This window comes from Apodemus sylvaticus, chromosome 4 (genome assembly GCF_947179515.1).
Source record: "Apodemus sylvaticus chromosome 4, mApoSyl1.1, whole genome shotgun sequence".
Classification (NCBI taxonomy): Eukaryota; Metazoa; Chordata; class Mammalia; order Rodentia; family Muridae; genus Apodemus; species Apodemus sylvaticus.
In genome coordinates, this window is record NC_067475.1 from 88,633,658 (window position 1) to 88,660,522 (window position 26,865).

The following is a 26,865-nucleotide window of genomic DNA, read 5'->3' on the forward strand; positions in this document are numbered from 1 at the left end:
ATTCCGTTTTGCCGGGCTTTATTATTCCCCTCCCTGTTGATGGCAAATAAAGCCAGGGACCTTTTAGGATGTCTGGCCAACTCCCAGTCTTTGTCGCTATTATTCTGTACATTGCAGTATGGGATGTGTTGGAATCAGTACTGGGACCACTGTAGTTTTTATTTTCTGACCTTTCTGCAGATTGCGAGTCTTCTTAGAGTGCACAGTTTGCCTGAGATGTCAGAGTCTTGTAAGTGGTGACTTTGCTGTTAGGGTTCTTTAGTCTTCCTGGTTTCTTTTCTGCCTGTCACTGTTGGTTCACACTTGCTGTTATTTGGAAATGGTCAGGCAGCAGTAGTAGTTTTGCCTTTTACTACCCTTGCATGCCTCTCAGCTCACCATCTCAGAACACAGCTGTCAACACATGAGTACTGACAGCAGGATAGCTTTCTTTGGCCCTTTCTTTGCTATTGGGGCTAAGATCTTCGAAGAGCCCATTGATGACTAACATCTAGGATATTTGTTTTAAAGACACTTTAGTCTACTGCCCACTAAACGTTCAGAAACTAGGAAATTGAGTGGGGACAGATAATCTAGAAGTTTAGCTTCGTAGATAATTTATGAAATTTAAGAGTAACTGGATTAGTTCAGAAAGCAATGACATCGTCATTACTGCCGCCACTACTATTATTTGTACTGTAAATCTTCCGTTACTAGATTCATTGCCAATGTGTGTCCAGGAGAGATTTCAGTTTTATTTTGTATGTATGTCTGTTCATCTATACTGAATGAACATTATACTTACAACTCTGGTTTCATTTTTTTAAAAAGGAAACTTTTCATTTCACGCATATAAAAGTAAGATCCTCTATAATAACTGCCCTAGGAGTCTTCCCTGAGATAGAAGACAAGTGCGGTTGGTGCAGTGCTTTGTGAGAGTCGAGGAAGTCTAGCAAGAACAGAGTTTGGATGGGGCATTTTGTGTCAGGGAATTTTCAGAGTGGAGAGTGAACATATTCTATAGAGAGTGGACAGCAAACAAAGAAAGGAGGATTTATTTCTAGCTCACACTCTTTCTAGAACATCTTTAAAATAGAATGTACTATTTTGTATTCGTAGTTATTATTAGCTTACTATAATAAAGTCTCAAACCCTAAGAGGGACAGTGCAACTGTAAAGACATCATTTCCATCTTGGCATGAAGTAGGTGGCTAGTATACTCAGTAAGTGTTCTCTGATTGAATAATCTCTGCAAATGCTTGCTCAGAAAGCCTGGCTTCTGGGAGTTAGCCCCAGATTCTCCTGGGAAGAGAGCAACTGTCTCTGTTACCTTTGCATTTGCAAAGGACACTGTAGATGATGCCTTTGAGTTTCATCACAGCAACAAAGCAGATGATCAGCAAGAGGAAGGCTTAGTTTGTCTCGCAGTTGCCCACAGTCACTGCTATGGTCTGCTGTGAGGTACAGTACATCCTGGTGAGGAATGGCAGCTGAGAAAACTGCTTCCTCTATAGTGACAAGAGAGACCCAGTCCACAGGTCCTTTCAAGGATAAAACCCCAGTGACCTAGTGTCCTCTTTCTAGACCCCCAAAATTAAAGGATTTATCACCTCCCAATAGTATCCCCTGGGGCTCATAACGAGGCCTTCAACACACGGGCCATGGAAGGGACAGCACCTGTCAGACAAATTCAAATCGGTAGTGATTGAGACCCATTTTCTCATTTTCTTACTCTCAAGTCTGCTTCATAGATTTCCTGATAGGAAGAGTCAACCTAATTACAGGTAATCAGGGGCTATTCAGGGAGCTTGAATACTTGCTGTCAGGGTCTTCATCCGCTTTGAGCAGTGTTGCCTGTCAGTTGGTGTGTGTCTTGTGATAGGTGACAGGGGGACGGAGGTGACAAACTTCTCACTCACTTTGTCTGTACTAATTTGTCTTTAGAGTTGACATCTGAAATCACTGAAAGGTCAATCACAGTTGCGATCTCTGGGTCACCACAGACCTTGGCATCATGTGTTGTGCTTTTAAAAGATGGAATAATTATTAATTGTATACGGTTGCCATTGTACATTTAATCCAGTTGACTTGCCTAAGGCTATGTACGTGGGGATAAACCTTACTGTCTTATGTTTTCAAGATTTGATTTCCCTGGGGGCTGGAGGGATGGTTCTGTTGTTTAAGAGTACTCTTCCAAAGGACACAGGTTCAGTTTCCAGCATCCACACAGCAGGTCAGGTTTGTGTGTGACTCCAGTTCCAGAGGATACAACACCCTCTGCCGGTCTTTACAGGCACCAGGCATGCATGTAGTAGTGCATGGACATATATGCAGGAAAAAGACCCACACACATCAAATAATTTAAAAAATTTAAAGCTTAAAACAAAAAATTCATTTCTCTGCAACAGATTAAGATATAATCACAAACATTCCTCATTTTTCCTCTTTTCTAATACAGTACTTTTATTTTTTTCTTATCAGAAAAAGCTGAAACTAGTTTTAATCTTGTAAATGACAGTCTTTTTACTTGGCAAGGCTAGAAGGTAATAACGCAGGTGCCTTCCATTGAGGGAGATGTGATGGTTAATATTGTCGCTTTGATACTACTACACTCTTGGTGACATAACAGCCCCCTCCTCTCAACGGTGTGTGTTTAAATAGAAGTGACTACCACCAGGGGGGTGCCTTGAGTCAGGCAGAGGCATCTGTGCTGTGCAGTCTTCACGAGCGAGAGAGACTGCCCACAAATCCATAAGATTGTACTGCTTTCATGTTCTTTGATAAGAGGAAATAAGCAGCTGTGTAGTTACTGCATGCACATACATGAAGACACTCAGAGAATACTGTGTGACGGAGAAATCTGAGAAAAAGGTACACAGAGAAAGGCTTGAGTGGACTGAGTTTCATGCAAGTTTGTGGTTTTTATATTATTACTAATACTTTTATTCATTTACATTTCAAATTATATCCCCCTTCTTGGTTCCCCCTCCACAAACCTCCCATCTCATACCCCTTCTCCCCCTCCCCTTTGCCTCTTGAGGGTGCCCCTCCACCTACCCACCCACGCCCACCTCACTGCTCTAGCATCCCTCTATGCTGGGGCATCCAGCCTCCCCGGGACCCAGGGCCTCCCCTCCCACTGAGGTCAGATAAGGCCGTCCTCTGCTACCTATGTGTCTGGAGCCATGGCTCCCTCCATGTGTCCTCTTGTGTGTGGTTTGGTCTCTGGGAGCTCTGGGTCATCCGATAAGTTGATATTGCTCTTCCTGTGTGGTTGCAATATCTTCCACTCTTTAGTCCTTGCCCTAGCTCTTCCATTGGAGTCCCCAGGCTCAGTCTGTGGTTGGTGTGAGTATCCGCATCTGTATATGTCAGGCTCTGGCAGAGCCTCTCAGGGGACAGCTATACCAGGCTCCTCTCAGCAAGAGCTTCTTGGCATCAGCAATAGTGTCTGAATTTGCTGTCTGCAGATGGGGTGGATCCCTGGGTGGGGCGGTCTCTGGATGGCCTTCCAGAAATATGGGGCCCTCCAGGGATCTGTGTGTCATCCTCGCTCAGGGCCATGCTAGTCCCTGTATCATTCCAATTTCAGTAGACGTGCTCCAAAGTGAACACAAGGTTGTGTTTTCTTGTTTCACTGAAATGAGTGAAAGTATTTCCTACCAAATAATTAGACTGAAAAACAGAACCTGAAATGACAGGTGCTGATTGATCTAAGGAAAACTACAAACATTTAAATAAACCAGTGAGTATCATTGGCATAATGTGGTAGTGATAACTGTTAAGAGCACCTCTGATATGTCAGTAATGGTATTTTAATATGTTGTATGCTGCTGCCTTTTGTGAGTCTGTGTGCAGTAGCATGGATTGCTATACTATCTACTATATATTTTTTTGATTTTTTTTATTGCTGTGGATTATCATCTGATTTCTGTTGTCTTTTTTTTTTTTCCAGTCCTGATGATATTGGCACCTGTTGGTATATACTTCTTTCTGGTTCCGTGTTCATTAAGGAGTCCATGTTTCTTCCAAGGAGCAGGTATGGCATAGAGACAGCACAATGATCTTGAAGCTCTTTCTGCAGAATTGATTTATCCTGCTACTGATGTAGTCTACCGACACAAAGCAAGGCAGTACTTTGGCCTTGTTATACACTTTTTTTTTAAAATGCTTGTTTTATGATATAAATACTGTTCTAGTTTCCTTAGTAAGGGCTGAGTGAAAACATGATGACATGAAAATGTGTTAAATGACTATGTCAGCTGTTTTGGGACAGTTTGGTTATAGCTCATAATGTTAGTTTCAGGTCAGCTTTGGTAAAGAAGAACTAACCTATGGGAAACGATGATATAAATGTCTGAAGACAGCAAGGAATGTTCATTGAGACCACAAGGGACTAGAAGTGAAGCCAGGAACTGTCTCTGACTTCACTGCCTCTAAGGACCATATGACCTCTCGGTTTTGCATCTGGGGGTCCTCTCCCTGTGACTTTGGCGTGTGTGTGTGTGTGTGTGTGTGTGTGTGTGTGTGTGTGTGTGCGCGCGCGCGCGCGCCGCGTTGACTGTTGATTTATGACTTTGTGTCACTAAGACTTATGTTGTTTGACTCTTTTTCTTGGGTATTTTAGGATGTAATCTGATTGGCTCAGCTGGGGCACATATGCACCTTTGGTCCAATTAATTATGACCAGAAAGGCTCATCTCCTAAAACATGCCCACCGGTGACATTTAAGTGTTTCAGGAGACATTCCTTTCTTCCTAATTATGAGTTTATCATAATTAGCCTTTTATTTGGTTTTAAAACAGATATTTTATGTTACTAATATTTAAATTGTTTAAAATACAATGTCATTTTTCTGTCACCTGGCTTCCTGCAAAAATATCAACAGTATTCCAGTTAAATCAGTTTGAAAGGATTAGGGTCGCATTAAGAATTTCTTTTCGAGGCTGGAGAGTGCTTGCTGCTCGTTTAGAGGATCCAGGTCTAATTTCTAGCACCCGTGGTGAGTGTCTCACCTGCGACCTTAGGTCCAGGGGATTCAACCCCCTCTTCTGGTATTCATGGGTGCCTGTCCTCATGTGCACATACATGCACACCGTGTCCTGCATGCCAAAGCCCAGACACACAGACACCTGGAACCCTTGGTGTATTTATTATGTACAGCCCAGGAGGAGGCATTAGCTCTTTCTGGAAGAAAAGCAGCAGTTTCAGGTTTGTAGTCTTTTGGAAGGAACAAGCCACAATTGCTGATTTTTGCCCACACTGGTCAATTGTTTATAGATACTTTTGCTTCGATCAGAAGGCTTTGCTAGCTCCGATTAGTCCGAGACATTGGCTCTTTGTCAATAACACATTCATTCCGGACGTTATCCACTCCTTACACGCTCACTCAAAGCTCCCCTGCTCCCCACACTCACACACAGACAGGCATGCACATTCACAGAAAATTCGTGAGTCTTCAAAATTTTATTTTACAGATGTGAACTTTTTTTTCCCATAAAAAGTCAGACCCAGTAAACCACGTAGAGAGGTGGTTTTATACTGAATACTAAGGCTGGCCTGCCTGGGTGAAGTGACAGGAAGGGGTGGGGTGTGTGCCTTGGAGGTCAAAGGGCTAGAAAAAGAGGTTTGCATGCCTCTGGTTTCCGTTTCCCAGGGTCAGACTGGCCAGCTTTAATCTTTTGAGGAAATGATCCAGTGGGGGCGGGCAGCCTGTCTGCTCTCTGTTCCTATGGTCATGGTGGTGCTGTCACAGCACAGGTTGTAATAGTAATGTTATGGTCATATAATGATTCAAACAGGCAAACAACTAGAACTTTTGTACTGTACCCGGTTCACCAGGAACCATTGGAAACACTTTGCTATGTTGAGTCATTGGCTCTCACTAATTTCCTTCACATAGCGTGGCATAGGCGAGGGTACTTTGGTTGTATAGGGAGTTGTACCTCCTAGAAGTCACCCTAGAATGCTTGTGGGTTCTAGGAGTAATTCTAGGAGTTCATTTCACAGAGGAGAGGCAGATAGTTAGTAATCCTGTTTTTCAAATACATGACATGGTATTTCATCCTGCAACATGCCTGTCTGATTTCTAAACTTGTATAGGAAAACCCAGACCGAGCTGTAGGATATTTGTAAAAATTATGTGATTTTGGTGTAAAAAGAAATTACAAACTTTATCCATTTTTAGAGGAAAAGGAATCAGTTCCAAGATGGTCATTCTTTAATATTGTAATGGTTTTCATTCTGAACTTCATTGTGTGTATGCAGAGGTCGTGTATGCACGGGTGAGTGAGAGCGTTGTTTACGTGTAACTTCCCATTCCATTCATACTGATTAAAGAATGTGAGTATGTATACGAATATCACCTCATCACATTAAAACGTCTTTGTAAAGGGTTACTCTTGATATCTATCAGTGCCTGTAACTTTCTACAATTTAGTTCAGTAGTAAATTTTTAATTTTTAACACGGGTCCTACTATAATGAGTGTGATTTGGAATTTATGCGTGTTGAAAGATGCCAACAGAGACTTCAACACTGTAATCATCTCGATGAGATATCTGCTGCACAAATGAAACTTGTAGACGAAGCTCTGGCGCACAGGGGAGCCTGTGATGGCATCTTACCAGCCACCATCAGTCAAGTGACAGCTTGTTCCAGCTCCTGGAAGGAACCCAGTGTTCAAAAAGGCTGCTGCTCTGCAAGGAGGAGGACTTGCAGTTCAGACCTGTTCCGGGAGCACACTGGGCTCAGTATTCTAAAGGATGACATAAGTCTCTCTCTCTCTCTCTCTCTCTCTCTCTCTCTCTCTCTCTCTCTCTCTCTCTCTCTCTCTCTCTCTCTCTCTCTCTTTCTCTGGCTGCATGTCAGATGCTGTGAGTCAGGGTTTTAATGGGATGAAGAGACCGTCCTCAGACTGAGTGGCAGGCCAGAGCTATATATAGCTCGTTTCTTCATGTTGCACCTGGTGGCATTTGCTCTGCCCCAGTTGTTTGTTTCCTTGGGTGATGTTGCCTTAGGAATAGTTCTGACGTGGATTTAATAGGAAAGAGCTAGTGTGTTGGAGCTGTACTAAAGGTTGCCTCACAGATTCATGGGTAGTTCTCTCTCTAGAAAGCACTGAGGTTCAGTGTGGAGGAGATGCTAATAGTAACCCAATTTTTATGAACTTAGTTTTCAGTCAGATCTCCTCACTTACACATCTTTTAAAGTCGTATCCTCCATAATGCAGAGCAATTGGTATACAGACACTTTCATTCCTATTTGTGCTGTGGTCAAGGTAGAGGTTGTAAGCTCGAAGGAAGAAGCATATTAACCCATGAGCCATGAGCTTTAGCACATGGGAGGTGCCAGAAGGATTGTAGTGAAGGCTAGGAATGAGACTTGCAGTGTATGGGGCTTAGCATCTCATTTACTAAATTAATCTGTTTAGGTGCCTTAAGTCTGTTACAATGGGCACTGTATTATCAGTGAAGATTGTGGGCCTGTTTCATGTGTGTGGGTTATCCCGTTTTATTTTTGACCGTGTTTGGTGGAGCTTAAAATCTTAATCATGTCTCCATGTTCTTTTTTTCTTGAATAAAAACTTTGATTGTGTGCTGCAGAGTGATCTCATAGCCAGTCCTGGAGTATATTGGGGAAGCCTGTCATGTAATGTAGTCCATGTTTGGGAAGTTGAAGGAATTGTATATGAAACTTGGAAAAAGCTGCCTTGTGTCGTGGAACAGGTAGGCAGTACAATGGAAACCAGTGGAGAACTCGGAAGGCAGAGCCCTTCAGATACAGGGTATGTTGACGCCTGTGGCCTAATCAGGGACAACTCTTACTGGAGGTGAATTTGGAGGTGATTTATAATTTAGGTTGCTGGAAAGTGTTTGGAAAGGAAAGCTGGACATTACGAAGCACAGGCACGGTAGCACAGAAGGGGGACTAAGGGAGGCCATCGAGCGTTGCCAGGAGCTTCAGTAAAAGCAAGAGGATGGAGTTCCTCTGTGTGGAGGAGGAGGACAAGGTGCGGTGAAGAAGTGGCAGAGCCTTTGCTAGCCGGTGGCATTACTGGGAGGTCTAGTTCACAAACCTCACAACTTAATTGGGAAGTCAGTGAGGTTTGTCTCAGGCAGCATTAGCGGGAGGTTGGAAGGAATGTGCTGTGTTTATTTGTGCCATGTTGATTGTGTCCGTTTATAATTAGTGCTTTTCTTCACCGATATCAAACATCTACAATCTTTAAAAATTAAAATTGTGGTATAGTCCTCTTAATAATCACATTTTATATTGGAGCCGACAGCTATAATGAGGATAAGTGGAAAAACAAGACGTTTAACTCGTCAGTCCTGAGAGGCTGCAGCACTGTTCTCATTATATTTTGTGTGACAGACAGTGCACTCGCTGCTTGAGCTGAAAATCGAGAGGCACACTTCAGCGTGCTGGAGCTACACGATAATCAGTGGATTGCTCGGAGGACTTGCTAAAGTTAGCGAAAGAGGGTAAAACAGCGGATGCCTCATTCCATGCTTATGTGATGGAGATTGAAGACACATTTAAATGTTTCATATTTTGCATAAAGAGCTAAAGGATTAGCTACATTTTAACAAAGTACAAATTTGTTAAAAATCATGTGATATCTTATTATTTACCTTATTAATCTTATAAATTAATATAGTATTTAAAAAACTCACTAACATATCATGTTGCAGAGGGGTGGCTTTATTGGGTATTACGCGTGTACAAATGGTATATAGGTATAAAGAGAAGTGGCGACTAGCGTTTGGAAAGTTGTGTGTTTCTGGAAGGTTTACCCCCAGGAACTGGTAAAGTCACAGTAGTACGAGGGTAAGGCATGGAGAGGGAAGACTGGTTTTTCAGGAGAAATGAGGCACGCAGTAACAGCTCCAGACCATCTGAAAGTGTCCTCAGTTTCAGAAGGAAACATAGCCACATGTAACTTTTCTCCTCACGAGAAGCATCATTGACTGAAACAACACTCCAGGAGGTGCGGTTGTGCACGCCTTTAATTCCAGCACTTGGGAGGCACAGTTAGGGGGATCTTCGTGAGTTCGAGGACAGCTTGGTCTACATGCTGAGTTCCAGGATAACCCAGAGTTACAGAGGGAGACCCTATGCCAAGAAATGATGATGATGATGAAGACGACGATGACGACGATGATGACAGTGACAGCAGCAACAAGTGAAGCTACTTGTTTCTGTACTGCTTAATAGGATTTTTCTTTTGGTGTAGTGTGGTTGTGTGTGCGTGTGAGCCCACATGCGTGTGGAATCCAGAGGGTGACTGTTGGGTGTCTGTAGCTGCCGGCTGGTTTGTATGCATCAGTCCTCTTGTCTCCTCCACCCCAGCACTGAAGTTACAGTGCTGCATCTGGCTTCTTATGTGAATGGTGCGGTGTAGGTCTCCACACTGCCATGGCAAATGCTTTACCAGCTGAGCCATCTCCCCCCGCTCTGACACTTACATCTTTGCCTGGAATGGGCAGCAGTAGGCAGGCTGTGTAGAGCCACTGATTTCAGGCATGGTGTCACACAGTTCATTGTCACATATTTTTGCTGGAGCCAGTGATTCCAGCTTGTAGTTCAATAGTTAATGACAGCGAGGCATGGGGTCAGAGGAGTTTCTTTTTTTAATTTAAAATGTTCAGTTTGCTCTGTATCTACATTCATAAGAATATGTGTATAAGTCTGTGATAGAAATTAAAGTATACATGTACATACATAAAAACCATTTCTTTGTGTGAGTTTGTGTGTCAGTCTGCTCCCTGGGTCAGAGCTGTTGCCTTATTCCTAACCCAGTGGTAGGTTTTAACAACTGACCAGACTGCATTGCATTAGACTTTATGGGTGGAGTATTACCTTTAGCAGATAGTTATCAAAAATGAGCACTGCATGTATTTCTCTCAAAAAACAAACAAACAAACAAACAAACAAACAAACAAACCTCCCACTCCCCAAATGGGCAAAATCCTAATCGCTCTAAAGAATAGTGTTTCACCAGTTTCTTATCTCTGAACCAGAAGTCTCCACAAGGATGCCATAGGCCCACTCCTGGTGTTACCCAACTTCTGTCTGACTCCTCACACCTGCCCTCTGCATTTCCTTCCTTTTCTTAGGAGCACTGCTGAGTGAGCACGTCCTCATGGGACTGCTTCACGTGAGAGACCTGCACAAAGGTCCCATTGCCATGCCATCAGAGCCAATAATTTAAAAAAAAGTTTCCGGAAAGAAAAGTTTGGTTCAGTGTTGCAGGGTGATTCAGTAACATGGGAGCAGAGATGGGGCTTTTGGATTGGCTTAGGGATGGCTAGAGGCACGCCTGGGGAAGGATACCAGTGGACTGACTCTTCTTGCCCATTATGAGAACTGAACTGGTGAAAGAGAATATTCCTCATCGAGAGATGTCATGGGCTGTCTGGAAAGAGTAAGGGTCTGATTCCAAGCACCCACACAGGGGCCCATGGATGTCCATGACTCCAGTTCTGGGGCTTCTGATTCCTTCCCTGGAGTCTGTGTGGACCACAAACATGGAGGGGCAACTCCCCTTCCCTCCCCTACAAAATACACTGCAAAAGCACTGTCCCTGTGAAGAGGAGCAGGAAACCCCTTGTTGGAAATTGAGCTGGCAAAGTCCATGATTGTGTGCGTGTGTTCATTCCAGCATGCATATATGATTTGAAAGGGTTTCCCTTTGGCTTTTAGGCTTAAAGTGAATGGGCCTCAGTTTAAAGATTTGGGAGTTCACTGTTTTGGAACTCCTGAAAAGGAGTGGTGCCAAAAGTATAGAAGTCACTTAAAAATGAAGCTTGTTAAATCCTCTGGATTCAGAATTGTGTTTTTAAACCATTCTGTCCCCTCCCTACAAGTTAAAAAGACTTGTAACAATATCCTGGAACATTCCCTTGGGCATAGGGTACATTTCAATGACTTAAGGTTTTGCTTAATGCCAGGGTTACATGGAGAAGTGACAGCAAGACGACGACGAGGTGGTCAGAGGGCTGGGGAGAGAGCTCAGCTGCTGGAGCTGCTTGAGCCCTTTAGTCGGCATTCAGCCCTCAGTAATGCACATGGTAATAATACATACAAGTTTGAAACAAAATAGAATGAAGTAGCGAAATGGAAGAGAGGGCCCTGTGGAGGTCACAGGAAGAGTTTGTGTTTGCTGTGTGCTGAATGTCCTACCAAGTGCCAGTTAGCTTCCTGTGCTCATTACAGTTAGTCTGCTTAGGGATGGTGGCTAGGTTTTCTCTTGGTGAGAACCTTGGGGTACAGACCCAGGGTGGTTTTTGTAGTGGCAACATATATAAAAAGTCACCAGGCTGCCTGTCTTTCCTTGCTGCTGGTAGCTATAGCTTCCAAAGATGCTGCAGAGCCTTGGTTTCATGACTTTAACTCAAATCTCAAAGCAAGAAGAAAGGAAGAAATTCAGCTTTCCCTAGATGATGCCCAAGCCAGATAGATGCCTTAAACAAAGTATAGTTGTCTGGCCCTTCAGGCCACTCAAGATTCTGGGATATGTAGTTGGCTTGTTTTCAGTGAGACATGGCTACTTGGGTAGGTGAACTGTCCTGGGTAGATTTTCTCAATTTTTGTGCGTTGTCTGCTCTACTTGATAGATCAGTCTTGCGCTCAGCCCGTGTGCATGCTGCTCATCTGCCTAGAACACTGTCATAGGCCTTGCATCATCTCTGATTCCCCTGTGTCCTGCCTAAAGTTCAACAGCTCTTGGTATTCCCATAGCAGGGCCATGGTAAAGGTATATATTAAACATTTCAAGGAAATGCCGGGAGAGTTCCAAATAAGGCAGAGAAAATAAAGAAATAAATATGAATGTGGTTTAAGAACAGTTAATTTAATTGCAAGTGTGGTGTGTCCAGTTTAAACTTAAAAATAAAATTCATTTTGACATTAAACATATTAGGTGAAATACATCGGTAGAGACACTAGTATATATATTAAAACAACCCCTTTGGATATTAGTGTTTTTTTTTTTTCCACTTTAGTTTTAAGAAAAGTCCCAAGGCATTCAGAAACATTTCACGTCATTTGGATTGTTCTTTCTCCTCTTAAGCTGTATTCTGAGGTGATACCTGAGGCGCAGAGCAAAGCTGTTCTCTAGGGAGGGAGCTCAGGTGCTGGCTCAGGCTGGGAATTGGGTTGCTGTAACTACAGCGCACAGATGTGCTGTACATATAAATATAGGCTTTTGTGGTACTTGGGATCCTGGCATTGGTAGTGTCAAGTAAGTGGCCTTAAAGAGCAGGATTCTTAGGTGTGTGTGTGTGCGCGTGGTCGATGCCGTACCAATTGTTACCACATGCTTGAGGGACAGAGACTTGTCCTCTCCATCTTAGGTATAAATGTGTGATGGTTCATCTTGTCACCATTGTATTTCTCTCTCAGAAAAGCATTATTATACTTATGAAGGCCTAAGATCTGACCTTTATCAGTGAAGCACAGTATTGATTTTTCTCTCTTAAGTGTTTGAATTGTGTGTCTGCTACTACTTGCAAAGGGATTCACAACTCTACGTTGTGACACTTATGCTCAGGAGTGATAGAGGAATGCTCAGGTACTTTGTGAGTTCAATGCGTGTCTTAAAATATATATGCAGAAACTAATTTTGTTTTTAAGGAAACAAATCCGTTGCATTGGACATAGCATGATTTTAAGGATTTTGCTAAATTTCATGAGATTGGAATATCTTTGCTAAAATAAAAATTTCTGGTTAGTTCTAGGAAAATGTATTTTATATTTTACGAATTGAAATGTCTATGTGTGTGTGCATATGTGTGTGTAGAATTATACTCCTCGACTGTTAAAAGTAACTATAATATATGCCCCACTCAATTTTCTAATGTACCATAAATTGTTTGAAAGCACTAGTTGGAATAAGTAAAATGAAGCCATGGCTTAGATATGTAAGTGCATGTGGATCCTTAATGTCCTAAATTATTAATTAAAATTGTACACACAGGATTAGCACTTTTCTTTAGCTGTTTATTTTATTAACATATTTATGACTTTATAGGATTTATCTTTTCTGCAATTAAATGTAAAACAGAAATGCTATTGGTGTTCATAAAACCTTTATTAAAGTTATACTTTTGTATTAGTAAGTGTCCTCCAGAGGAACAGAACTGATAGAATATATCTATATGGCTACCTATTTATCTATACCCATATCTATGAGATTTATTAGACTGCTTATAGGCTGTGATCCAGCTAGTCCAACAATGGCTGTTTAACAATGGGAAGTCCAAGAACCAAGTAGATCTTTAGTGTGAGGCTAGATGTCCCAGCTTCTCTTCAGTATATGCTGGGATCCTGAGGAAGCAGGGTCTAATACCCTGGAATGAATGGACTTGCCAGAAAGAGTAAAGAAGGCAAGCAGGCAAAGACAGAGCTACCTTCTTCATTTATAGTCTTTTCTATAGGCTGCCACCAGAAGGTGTGGCCCACATTAAAGGTGTATCTTTCTGTCTCAAAAGATCTGGACTTAAAGTGAGTCTTCCCACTTCAAATGATTTAATTAAGAAAAAACTCCCTCACAGGTGTGCCAAGCCACTTGGATTTTAATTAATTCCTGGTGTAGTCAACTTGACAACCATGAATAGCCATCGCAGCTTATATCTTAAGTCTTCGAGTTAAATATTTTGGGATAAATTTTATCTTCCAACTTATTTATGTTTTTATAGCTATAAACTGCTGTTTATTAATGTATGGTTTCATGATATATTTATAACATTTATTTACTTATGCATTTATTTATTTGTGCATTTTGAGATAGGGTTTCACTCTGGCTAGCCTGGAACTTGGCTTGCAGACTGGGCTGGCCTGGAATTCAGAGCTCCTCCTGCCTGTGTTTCTGCCTCCATGGTGCTGGAAAGAAAGGCTGATGGCCCTATGCTTAGCCCAGCATTGCTGCACTTTCACAAACATCTTAGCTAACTTTAAAATTAGAGCAGTGGTCAAACTCTGTAAGAATACTTTCCTTTGTTGTATTGTACAGTTTATGGCCCATAAAGCTGAACTTATAATAAAGATAAAATGTATTAAAATTAATTTAATTTACAAATAGTTAAATACAAGATTAAGATTCTTCCGTTTCATTACTGCAGGTTAACCGTTTATGTCAGCGGTGAATGTGAAAAGGTACATATGAAAGCTGTGCATGTGTTTTCTTGCAGAGTGGGATATATACATCTAAAGAAACAGTTCAGAATCTCATTTCAGTTTTCTAAACTGCCAGTCACTTAATTGTGAACTTAACTTACCTAAGTTCTCTATCTTAAGAGTTACTGTGAAGAAGGTATTTCAAGCTTCGTGGCCAGTCCTTATCTCATGTAAGTTACTATGTGTGTGAAAGCACCCTTCCTTGTCGCTGTAGCGGGTTTTTTTGTTGGTTACCTGTCATTATGAAGTAAGCATAGTCTTGAAACACTGTAGAGGAGAGCTAGCTACCTGCCACTCAGAACAAGTAGGCATGAGTTTTAACTTTTGAAGACTGCTTGAGGGCCATTAAGTCACTGGACTGAGAGGGCATCTGGGAGGCTGCATATGGTTGGTGCCAGATAGCACACCTGCACTGGTGTGTTGTAGTGATGGCTCCACTGGCATTTCTGTCAGGGTGAACGTTGATTGGCCATGCAGTAGAGTAATGGCATTGGACAGCGATTCAGAATTACAGGGCAGGAGTTAAGAGATGGTTCTGACACGATTAACTTGTCTGTAGAGGAATGGTGCCTTTGACAGCTCTAATGAGACATCAAGGAGAGGTAGGTGAAATGAACACAGGTTATTTTAAGTATATTGAGTCCCAGGTGTTGACAAACTTGAGAACCGAGGGTGTGAATAGGGCAACTTGGTCACTGGTTCGCCTTGAGGTAGGGAGAGGGAGGGTTAGGTAAACAGAGAAACAACAAATGGAGAAAGAGGGATGGACAGAGTTATGTCTGAAGATAACAGGGCAGACTTTGACAGCTTTAAAATCATGCCTTCCTATCCATCATAACTCCTCTAAGTGCAGAACTACTTCCCAGCCTATCTTAGCAGGCTAGGTAGCATGTTGCCAGTGCCAACACAAATACCAAAGTTTCTGGAGCTCTTTGAATCTTGTAAATGAAGTAGTATGGATCTCAGAATATAGTAATTTATAAATAATAGCTTGAATTGCTTCTGTTCTTTCTCTCCTGTGGATGCTAATGAGTACGTGTCTGTATAGACAATGTGCTTCTTGGGTACTTCTTGGGTACTATGTGGTGTTTATTGACTTATAGTGTGGACTACCACACTGGTCTCCACTGTGGCTGTAGTTGTTTGCATCCATGATGGCTGTTCAGATGTCTTGTTGCTTCTTCATGTTGTCTCTAGTCATGTACTGTCAGACTTTTTGTACCAACCATTCTAATAGCTGTGTGATTTGCTTGTTTGTTTTGTTGTTGTTGTTTTGTGGTGGTGGTTTTGTACCTGGGCCCTTCACATACCAGAGAAGAGATCCACTAGTGAGCTGTGATGATACCAGTCTGAGATTTTTTTTCCTATTTGCTACAAGCCACTCCTGAACCTTCTTTGATGAAATTAGTTCAGATCTTCTGCTTATTAAAACAAAGTTGGATTATATATCTTGACTTGTAAACATTCTGTGTATTCTGGATACAACTTTTTTTGTTAAATATATTTTAGAAAAAAATGTCTTCTCAATCATTGGCCTGTATCTTCCTTAAATAAAAGACAAGACTTTAAAAAAATACAATATTTGGTCTGGGGAGATGGCCCAGCAGTTAAGAGTCAAGACTGTTCTTTCAGAGGTCCTGAGTTCAATTCCCAGCAACCACTTAGTGGCTCACAACCACCTGTAATGGGATCCGATGCTCTTTTCTGGTATGTCTGAAGACAGCTACAGTATACTCGCATACATTAAATAAATAAATCTTACAAAATACAATATTTACTCTGTGTTCATGTGTATGTGTTTGTGTGTGTGTGTGGGGGGGGTGAGAGCAGCCTGTCGGAATCAGTTCTCAACTTCTACCTTGTGGGACCCAGGAATTGAACTTAGCTTCTCAGGCTTGGTGGTAAACACCTTTACCTTTACCTTTACCTTTACCTTTACCTCTGGCCGTATCACTGGCCCTGAACTGTAGGCTCTTAATTTTAATTAAAATTATTTTAAAAACATCTCATTTGTATTTTTTACTGTTTATGACATCTTAAACTGGTGTCAACAAAAGTTTTCTTAGGCTTTCTTCCTAGAAATTTAGGATTAGTAATTTTTCCATTAATGTCTAAGATCCATTTTGAGTTAATTTTTCTGAGTGGTTTGAAACTTTTGGTTTTTGCATGTAGAAGTCAATAGTTTTAGGAAGATTCCTTAAAAGATTATTTACAATCCTTTCAGGTACATATATATATATGTGTGTGTGTGTGTGTGAGTGTGTGTGTGTGTGTGTATGTATGTATACATCTATACATATATATACATATGTAGGCATGCATGCTGTTTAGAGTGCATGTGAATGTCAGAGGACAATTTCATGAAGTTTGTGTGGGTTCTGAGTGTAGAACTCAAGTCACCTGCCCTCTTGTCTGCACCAAAATAATTTATTTTTTTATTTTTTTATTTTTTATTTTTTGGATTTTGGTTTTTTTCGAGACAGGGTTTCTCTGTGTAGCCCTGGCTGTCCTGAAACTCACTCTGTAGACCAGGCTGGCCTTGAACTCAGAAATCTGACTGTCTCTGCCTCCCAGAGTACTGGGATTAAAGACATGCACCACCACTGCCCAGCTCAAAATAATTTCTTAATTTATTGAATTACCTTCACATACTTTTAAAATCCCACTGAATCAATTGTTAAACATTTACATAAAATATTTAACTAAAAAACAAAACAAAACAAAAACAGTGAGTGCATACCCTGTGTTATTGTTTGTGATTGGGTTACCTCACTCAGGATGATATTTTCTAGTTCCATCCATTTGCTTAAGAATTTCATGATTTCATTGTTTTTAATAGCTGAGTAGTACTTCATTGTGTAAATGTACCACATTTTCTGTATCCTCTGTTGAGGGACATCTGGGTTGTTTCCAGCTTCTGGTTATTATAAATAGGGCTGCTATGAACATAATAGAGCATGTGTTCTTGTTATATGTTGGAGCATCTTCTGGGTATATGTGGCCCAGGAGTGGTAGGGCTGGGTCCTCTGGTAATACTATGTCCAATTTTCTGAGGAATGAACAGACTGATTTCCAGAGTGGTTGTACCAGCTTGCAATCCTTGGAATACCCAAGATACAATTCACAGACCACATGAAACTCAAGAAGAAGGAAGACCAAAGTGTGGGTGCTTTGGTCCTTCTTAGAAAGGGGAACAAAATACAGAAGCAAATACAGAGACAAAAATGTGGAAGATACTAAAGGAAAGGTCATCCAGAGACTGTCCTACCTGGGGATCCATCCCATATACAGTCACGAAACCCAGACACTATTGTAGATGCCAAGAAGTGCATGCATCCTGGAGCCTGATATGGCTATCTCCTGAGAGGCTCTGTCCCAGTGCCTGACACACATACAGAGGTGGATGCTCGTAGCCAACCATTGGACTAAACATGGAGTCCCTACTGGAGGAGTTAGAGAAAGGACTGAAGGAGATGAAGGCGTTTGCAATCCCATATGAAGAACAATATCAACCAACCAGACCTCCCCCCCCCCCCCCGCCCCCAGAGCTCCCAGGGACTAAAGCACCAACCAAGGAATACACATGGAGGGACCTATGACTCCAGCTGTATATGTAGCAGAGGATGGCCTTGTTGGGCATCAGTGGGAGGAGAGGCCCTTGGTCCTGTGAAGGCTCCATGCCCTAGTGTAGGGGAATGGAGGGAGGGGAGATGGGAGTGGGTGGGTGTTGGAACACCCTCATAGAAGCAGGGGGTGGAGGATGGGAAGGGGTTTTGGGGAAGGGGGAAACTGGGAAAGGGGATAACATTTGAAATGCCAATAAAGAAAATATCCAATAAAAAAATCATATTAGCACCATTAAAAAAACATTTATCCCTCTGTATGTTTATCTGCTTTTGTGTAACCTAATGGTATATTTGTTATAAATACTAATTTTGTTCTTCGTCAGAATCGTTTTGTAGCTCTGTCTTCCCGTATAGATTTAAGATTCGGTTATTGGTATTGAGAATGCTGGTTACAATCTGACTGGATTGCCTGGATTGAAGTCAAACACTAGCTTTGTCTGTGAGCATAGAGTATCTTTTTATTTCAGAAATTTTCCTTTCAAATATAGGTCATGCTTATCTCATATTAGCATTAATTCTAAACCTCTTAATAGTAAATCACAAGATTTTACCACTTCCGTCCATAAGAGAAATTCTGAAACAGATTGAACAAGGTCAGCAGTGTTGCTTTTGGTAGAAAGGCAAGGAGCAGTCATTTTACTCATAGCACACGTGTGACTCATGAGAACAGCCCTCATTTCCCTCAGCTGAGTTCCACAAGCTGGCGTTTTATTACTTGCTAACTTTGTAGTAAGCTGTCGTATGTGCAGATGTTCTTTTCCTTGTTTCAAACAGGTTTTGTTAGGTCTTGTCTCACAAAGACACACAAACATTTACCTCAGGAGGGGTGCTGTACTCCATTGATGGCCAGGATTTGATGCCATTCATGTAAAGGAGCTTCAAGACTGAGAAGTTTGGTTTTTATTAGTCTCACTTATTCACCAACTCATTATATAGATCTTAATGTGTTATTGTTGTTGTTGCTTCTGTGAATGTTATAAAAGTGAGGTTGTTTATGGATAGAAGTCGGAGCTGAGCCGACTTTTCTGTCTGACTCTGAGCTCAGCTTTGCACGGTGAAATGGTGAAGATTAAAGAGACACTTTGGTCACGGCACGTGTCTCCGAGCTGAAGGGAGAGTCTGCCCTGGACCATAACTTTTAAAGGACCAGTCGGCTGACATCTGCGCCAAAGCACAGTGATCAGCAGAGACCTGTTTGTGTGGCTTTGTAGACGGATAGCAGCAGATCAGTTTAGCTGAGCTGTCTGTAGCAGGTCGGTCACGAGGACATAGACACTCCCAAAGCATAGCCCTCACACCACTGTCCCAGGCTGGCTTGGGTTGTGGCAAGAGAAAAATTTGCTCTGTGTAGCCCGGTACATCTGAGGTAAGAACAACTTTATCACCGGAAGGGGGAAAGCAAGAGTCATACAGCCTCCTCCAGCCTCGTCCATCTGTGATGATGTAAATGTATGCCAGTCTTTACGGCACTAATCCCTCAGGCCGGTATACAATTCAACTCTTTTGATGGAGAGTTACCAGCTCTTAGCACTGCTTTAGTGCATGTTAATAACAAAAATTGCAGCTGTAGCTCGTGTGAACATTTGACCTTGAAGCCTCACAGGAGAACAGACATTGCCGATTTCTACTTGTCCTTGAGTTACAAGAGTAGATAATGAATTAATAGAAATTGATAAAGAGTATCTGTCCGGCAGCTGCTGAGGTCATGAGACTGGTATGCGGAAAGAGTGCCCATACAACATGCGTAATACATAATGCAGCCCCGAGAGGTGGGTGGGTCATGGAAGCAGGAAGCGAGCCTCAGAAGGAATGTTGGCTCTGCTAGAGCCGCAAGCCTGGAGCGCATAGGCTCACAAGCAGCTAACAGGGAAATGGGAGCTCTTGCTGCCGCAGAGACGTAGCCGTAGAAGGTGGCAGCACTGCTGTATTGGGGCTTCAAAGGCATTGAAGACAGTGCAGGTTGGATTTTTAGAAATTAAAATGTTCATGCTACAAATATTAAATGCTTAATGCTTCTTAAGTAGAGGAACTGAACAGGGGTGGGAGAGTAGCGAAGAGCCCTTCCTTGTTATTTTCACGTGTGCTACGTTTGTAAGTAAAGGTTTAGTGCTGGGCTTCCGTGTGCAGAGGAGCAGTGCTCTGCCGTGAGTGCTTGCTGGGGGGCGGGGGCGAGCATTTCTAAAGCAGCTGTGGAGGTGTCTAGAGATGGTGAAATGTGTGTGTAGTTTCCAAGTACTTAGGGAATCGTAGCCACTTAGTCCACGCTCTTGACACAGTGTGTAATACACACACAGACAGACAGACAGACAGACAGAGACACACACACACATTTTGTAATATACATTGTGTATGATTTTATTTTTAAGTGCCTGATAATTTTTGAGTGAAGGTAAAACATTAAAAAAGATTCGGTGTATTTTTATGGCAAGTTTTTCAGTGCCCTCTCCTGAGTTTTCTCTTGACTTTGGGACTGAGATTCAAAGTTTCAGCAGTTCTCTAGGCCTTCCTACTCACTAGCATTGCTTGGTATAGACAATGAGGTGTAACTCTTTCTTTGAAGTCATCAATTCATAAATTGATTTTGGTTTAGGGGCATCAGTTGGTTATTTACCTTTTAGTTAGTTACTTAGATATATTTATAAGGAGATTAAAATTCAGTAACTAACACTTTCTAGAAATGAAGAGATAAAAAATAGGTTATCTTATAGTTTGACATTTTAGATCATTTGGTATATTTGGACTGCCTGTCAGTCTCTCAGATGCACTGCTGTGCTCTGATCTTCTGGTCATCTTCCCTGACATTGAGTAAGTTTACATTCCGATGTAGAGAACTTGCATTCCGCCAAGCAGTTCTGACGCACACAAGAATGTGGAGGCCCATACACAGGGCAAGGTTAGGGACACTGATAGAGGGGTGCTTCTGTGCCCAGCTGCTGCCTTTTCCAGGACACTCACACTAATAAAACATGCTCTTGAGTCAAATTGGAGAAAACGTGCTGACAGAAACCTAGGCTCCATCATCCTTACAACTTCTGCTGTCGATTAGTTACCTATGGGAGTTTACTCAAACTAGGTAAGTTGCTTTTCTCAGATTCGTGCTTTCTATGAACTTGAGGGTCTCTATCTGGCGGTCTGTTACAGCGCATTTTGGATTATGTACTGCCATACTATTTGCACCTGTTAAAAACATTTTTTTTAGTTTATTTTTATTTGAAGAACTGAGTTAATTTGTAATTCTTAATTTTTAAATTGTTCTGTGTGAAACCTTCAAGTGGGATGAAACTGGATGGTTGTACTGTACTGTGCTGTGTGCTGTGTGTTGTGTGCTGTGCTATATGCTGTGGTGTATGCGGTGTGCTGTGCTGTGTGTTGTGTGCTGTGCTATATGCTGTGGTGTATGCGGTGTGCTGTGCTGCTGCTGGTCTTTCAACTGATGGCTGGCAGCAGGGCTTATATACTATTCTCATAAGGCCAAGAGAGTCAACAGTTGACAAATGTGGACCTGTGTAACTTAGCTGTCATTTTGTGGCTGTTTAATATTAAAGATTGTAAAGATGTTCTGCAGTTACATTGAAGCTGAAGAGCTGAAATCAAAGTTGGGCAATGTGTTTATACAGAACAACTTCTTTAGGAACACTCATATCATACGTTCCTCACCCTGACATCCCTCTTCAACTTGCTAGCTGCCTGTCAAAAGCCAGTGTCTAGGATGGAAAAGGATCAGCAGGGTTCTGAATAGTATAGCCAAGACTTACCAGGAATGCTGGCAAGCGCAGAGCGTGTGCACACACAAACATTGATTTTTGTTTAACACACAGGTATACACAAAAACTGAAACTAAAGACTAGGATGACTTTTAAAGTGTTTTAATTCAAATGTAAACAAAACAACCCTGTGTCTTTGAATGTTCTAAGCAGCAACCTATCTATAGGTTGTATTCCTGGCAGGAGCTGCTTGAGGGCACTTGGTCTGTATGGGCTTGACATTCAAATCTTTGGGTATTTTCATCTGACCTCAGGCTCTCACTGCACTATGCGATTGTGCTGAATTTGAATTGCTCTGTGAATTACAAACGCTGAGCCATCTTTTTCCCACTCTGCTAGCTGGCGAGTGGGCCTGGCCATTGAGAGCTGCCTCTGAACTGCTGAAGTTTGGACTGCCATTGGGCTGCAGCTGTTTGAATATGCATCTTCCACTGACTGTAAACACCGAAGAAATAGTGGCTGTATCTTGTGAAAAAACATATTTTTTTGGTAAATTCTTATGTTAATTAAAGGGCTTGCGTTGCTAATACTGATTTATGTTACCTGTCCAGTGACCACACTAAGAGGAGCAGGCAGCGAGACACTTTCCACTTAAGACATGATATGGAAGAGTCTTATTATCGTCCACGGACAAAAGGAAAAACGTGGTTCTGTTAAATTAAAGAAAACGTAGTTGTCACTGACTGCTCGGGACAGTCCCTGGGCGCCTGTTACCCGTGGACCTTCCCAAGCCTTCCCACAGCTGCCTTCACTTGAGCGTTATATGACCAATGGGAAGAGGTTGCTGCAGTACCTCTCAGTTGTATGGTCCAGTCTCAAACCAACCGCTTTGGTGTGGGGCCTGCCTCTACTCGTTTGCTATGACTTCCTGCTTTTTCTTACTCCCGAGTCTTTGTTAAGAAACCTAAAGTCTGGGTGCATCCCTAAGGGATGAGGTTCTGAAAATCATGCCAGTGCAGAAGCAGACTCGGACTGGCCAGAGGAACAGGTTCAAGGCATTTGTCGCTATTGGGGACTGCAATGGTCACGTTGGTCTTGGTGTTAAGTGCTCCAAGGAGGTTGCCACTGCCATCCGAGGGGCCATCATCTTGGACATTGTCCCTGTGCGGAGAGGCTACTGGGGAAACAAGATTGGCCAGCCCCACACTGTTCTGTGCAAGGTGACAGGCCGCTGTGGCTCTGCGCTGTTGCGTCTCATCCCTGCCCCCAGAGGCACTGGCATCGTCTCTGCTCCTGTGCCCAAGAAGCTCCTGATGATGGCCGTTATAGACGACTGCCACACATCAGCCAGAGGCTGCACTGCCACCCTGGGCAACTTTACCAAGGCCACCTTTGATGCCATCTCCAAGACCTATAGCTACCTGACCCCCCGACCTCTTGAAAGAGACTCGTTCACCAAGTCTCCTTATCAGGAGTTCACTGATCATCTTGTGAAAACCCACATCAGAGTCTCTGTTCAGAGGACCCAGGCTCCAGCTGTGGCTACCACATAGGGTTTTGTTTGTTTGTTTTTTTTGATTTGGTTGTTTGGGTTTTTTTTGAGACAGGGTTTCTCTGTGTAGCCCTGGCTGTTCTGGAACTCACTCAGTAGATCAGGCCTCGAACTCAGAAATCCGTCTGCCTCTGCCCCCCACCCCCCAGAGTGCTGGGATTACAGGCGTGCGCCACCACTGCCCGGCTATATACAAGAAAAATAAATGAATTAAGTCTGGAAAAAAAAAAAAAGAAACCTAAAGCCACTAAAAGAAACAGAAGCTAACTGCGGGCTCGCCGCTCTGTGCCCCTGTCCTCGGTGAACTCTCGCTTTCTTCCTCTTCGAAATTGCCCATTCTAGCTAATTCGTCTATGTGGAGTTTTTGCAACTGGCTTGTTGCTCTCTGTGTGATATTTTTAAGCTTTGTCCATTCTGTATCATGCATCAGTTCTTCAGTCCTTTTATGTCTAAACAGTCCTCCTTGGTGAGCTGCATATGACCTCACGCAGTTGTACGCCCAGCACTTGGGAGACTTGAGGCAGGAGAAGTGTGGATTTGAAGCTAGCCTGGGCTATGGAGCCAGACTGTTATCACCAACATTCTGAAATCTACTTTATGTGTACATAATAGTTTGGTTAGTAGAGTTGTTTCCACATGTGGCCATTGTGAATTCTAGTGCACTGAGCTCTGCCGTGCAGATAGTGGTGTCCTGGCACTTCCTGGCGCTAGGGCTGTGGACACCACTATAATAGCCTCATGATTTTATAAGGCAGTCTCTAGGGATTCGAGTTCAGATCCTTATGCTTGCAGCCAGGATGTAACCAACTGACCCTCTCCCCTGTTCAGCTGGCTGTTTGATAAAAAGACAAATGCCTTGCTTAGATTTGTTCCAAGGGTGCTAGCCTCTCTCCTTCAGCATATTTGAGAAATTAATGTGCTGGAGAATTGTTTTCCCTATTGACAGCTTTGTGATGTCGACAGGATGTGTGTGTCTTGTGGCTGCAGCTTGTTAGCTCACCTGCAGCCACCTCGTCCCAGACTCTCCTGGGCATAAATTATACAGTGTGACCTTTGCATGTTAATTCAGTTCAAAATCATGAACTTCTAGAGGCTAAGTCCTAGTTGGTAACAGGATTTGCAGTGTAGAATAGGATGTGGGGAATTGGTATAGGAGCTGTGCATACCAGGGGCGCTGTGAAGTTTGCTAGAATCGAAGGTGGGAATTCAGCTTTTCTTGCTGAGGTTTGTGAACAACCCCATAGTTTTGATTTCTTTGATCAAGTTTTGTAGGATCATTGTATGCATTACAAACATGTGTGATTTCTTTACAGTGCCACTCCACAGTTTCAAAAGAAGCAGCCATGGTTATAAAATTGTCTAGGTCTGAAATGGAATGAAATATGACAACTGAGTCTCGCAGTTGTGCTCTGGCTTGCCTGTTTATTTTGAGGTGTTGACAGTTGAACCTGGGAGGTGCTTTTGCTAATGGTACATACCACACTGGGCCGCACAGCACCCTCTTGCACTCATTTTTAGATTTTGATGTTATGTTACTTAGTAACAAACCTTAAAAATACAATATACATTTTTACCTAGTCATGTAATACAGTTAAAATGATGGTAAGTCTGGTAAGTCTGTTATGTATTTTACTAATATGTCAAGATTATTTTTTCAAGTTGTTGACTACCGTGGTGCCCTGAGGCTGATGGCTGGAGTCACTTTCTTCTTTGCGACTGTGTCTCTCTGTCAGTCTCAGAACTCTTACATTATAGCTAGTCAGCTTGCTCCAGGGATCCTCTGACCTTCCTTTCACCACAAGAGTCCTGCAGGTTTGCAGTGGCTTCTGGGATCTGAACACCAGTCTTAGTGCTTGTATGGCCAGGGCTTTATCCACGAAGTCATTTCTCGCCCTCACTGGCAGTTTTCCACCTTATAAGACATGCTACAGTATGTATGTTCGGATATGTCTGAATGGATGTCTGAGTGTTTTAGAAAGTATTTTTCAATGGTATTGTCTATGATTCTGGGGTTGATCCTCATAAAACAAGGTTTGATCCCGGAAAATGTAATTGATGAGTCTACTCTGACTGGTGACCTCATGTAAATGAATAAGATTGACAGGTGAAGTGGTCAGAGGGACTTCTTGATTTTCATAGCTTGCTTCCTAGTTTGGGAAACATTTTGTGTCATGATTTAAGGGCCCTATAAAAGGAAGGAAAATTTACATAGAAGTTTCCCAGAATGCTTACTTGACTTGATGTTGGGGAAAAGTATTCAATTAAAATTTGTTATTGGGAACTTTTTTTTTTCCTTAAAAGATGTGTAAAGTGTAATATGTGGAGTATGGACTTCCATTGTGTCATAAAGAAGAAAAGATGTTTATCATTTGCATGAAAATGGAGAATTGGATATTATCATGTTAAGTGAAACAAACAAGTCTAGAAAGACAAATGTCACATATTTTCTCTCAGATACAGCCTCTATATTAAGAAAGTGGGAGGGAGACTAGAGAAAGCAGGTCAGAAGGAACGGGGAAAGGTCCAAGGGCAATAGGAGGATACACAGGTGAAGCACATACGTATGTGCATAGGTATTACAGTGGAGTTTTTTTTTTTCTTTTTAACAGTTACTGTGTATGCTAAGAAAACTAAATAAAATAAAATATAACCAAAATATGTACATGTAACATGGTGAAATATATGTATTCAAACTTCATTGAAGCTTTAAAAATTGTTTCTTTTTAGAGGGAAAGAGGTTTTCAGTGACTGGGTACAAACAGATTGTGGATGGAGAAGGCAGGTCAGAACCACTTTGGCACACCTGGGTTCTAGGTTGTAAAGAAAATGTCAGAAAACAAAACAAAACAAACAACAGAAATAGTCTTCTCTAGGATTAAAGTGAGAGTTGACAGAGATGCGACAGAGGAGTATGTACTGAGTCTCCAGGGAGGAGCTCTCAGGAAGGGAATTCAGGCACACATCTGCACACACATCTGCGCACATCCCTTGTCCTAGGTTGGCATCTTTTTCTTAAAACATTTAGAATAACTTGATCAAGAAAATTTGAAAGTAGCTGGGCAGTGGTGGCGCATGCCTTTAATCCCAGTGCTTGGGAGGTAGAGGCAGGCAGATCTCTGAGTTCGAGGCCAGCCTGGTCTACAGAGTGAGTTCCAGGACAGCCAGGGCTACACAGAGAAACCCTGTCTTGAAAAACCAAAAAAGGAAAAAAAAAAAAAAAAAGAAAAAAAAGAAAATTAGAAAGTAAATACACTCCTGTGTAGAAGGAATATTTAGTCTGAGCATGTTAGCTTGGAAAAGGGGATTGCCTGTAACTTATAATTTATAAACATTTTTGTAGTTTATAATGGGGCCATTCTGTCTGTATTCGAATATTCTAAAACTTCACCTCATTGAGAATGATTTCAAACAGTTCATCACAAAGCATGTTCGTATTAATTCTTCCTTATTTATATTATTAATTTGAAAACAATTTTCCAGAAAAAACATGATTGAAACTTAGGAATTTATATTATTTTGTTATTTCTTTGTATAATAATGACTAAAGACATTTTTAATGTGTGGTTTTTGTAATTGAAAAAAATTTCCTTAGTTGGAGGTTAGCTAATTCATGTTTCTTGATCCCTGAGTCTTGTTTTTGTTTTTGTTTTGTTTTTTTACCTCTTTCTAGTTTTGGCAAGCGTTCTGCAGGAAGCTTTAGGCGTGGCTGTGAATGCATTGTCTTAGAGCCTTCTGAAATGATTGTGGTAAGAATATCTCTTTGAGAACTTTTTATTTTCCTGAAGTAATTTTCAGAAAAAAGTAAAAAGAAAAAGCTTTTTCAC

At 42.0% G+C, this 26,865-nt stretch overlaps 1 protein-coding gene and 1 non-coding gene across 6 annotated transcripts in view; one reads left to right on the forward strand and one right to left on the reverse strand.

Annotated features, from left to right (window-relative positions):
* Positions 1-26,865, forward strand: part of Rapgef2 (Rap guanine nucleotide exchange factor 2) — a 227,044-nt gene that overhangs the window by 84,858 nt on the left and 115,321 nt on the right. For 4 of the 5 annotated variants that reach the window (XM_052180330.1, XM_052180331.1, XM_052180333.1 and 1 more), the window contains exons 4-5: positions 3,935-4,018; positions 26,712-26,787. In XM_052180330.1, the coding sequence (XP_052036290.1) occupies positions 3,935-4,018; positions 26,712-26,787 (160 nt within the window). Of the gene's footprint in view, positions 1-3,934; positions 4,019-20,585; positions 20,859-26,711; positions 26,788-26,865 lie in introns of those variants that run through there. The other variant, XM_052180337.1, reaches the window with a different exon arrangement.
* Positions 3,493-3,594, reverse strand: LOC127683843 (U6 spliceosomal RNA). The gene has a single exon (XR_007977640.1). It is a non-coding gene; the product is annotated as a U6 spliceosomal RNA (small nuclear RNA).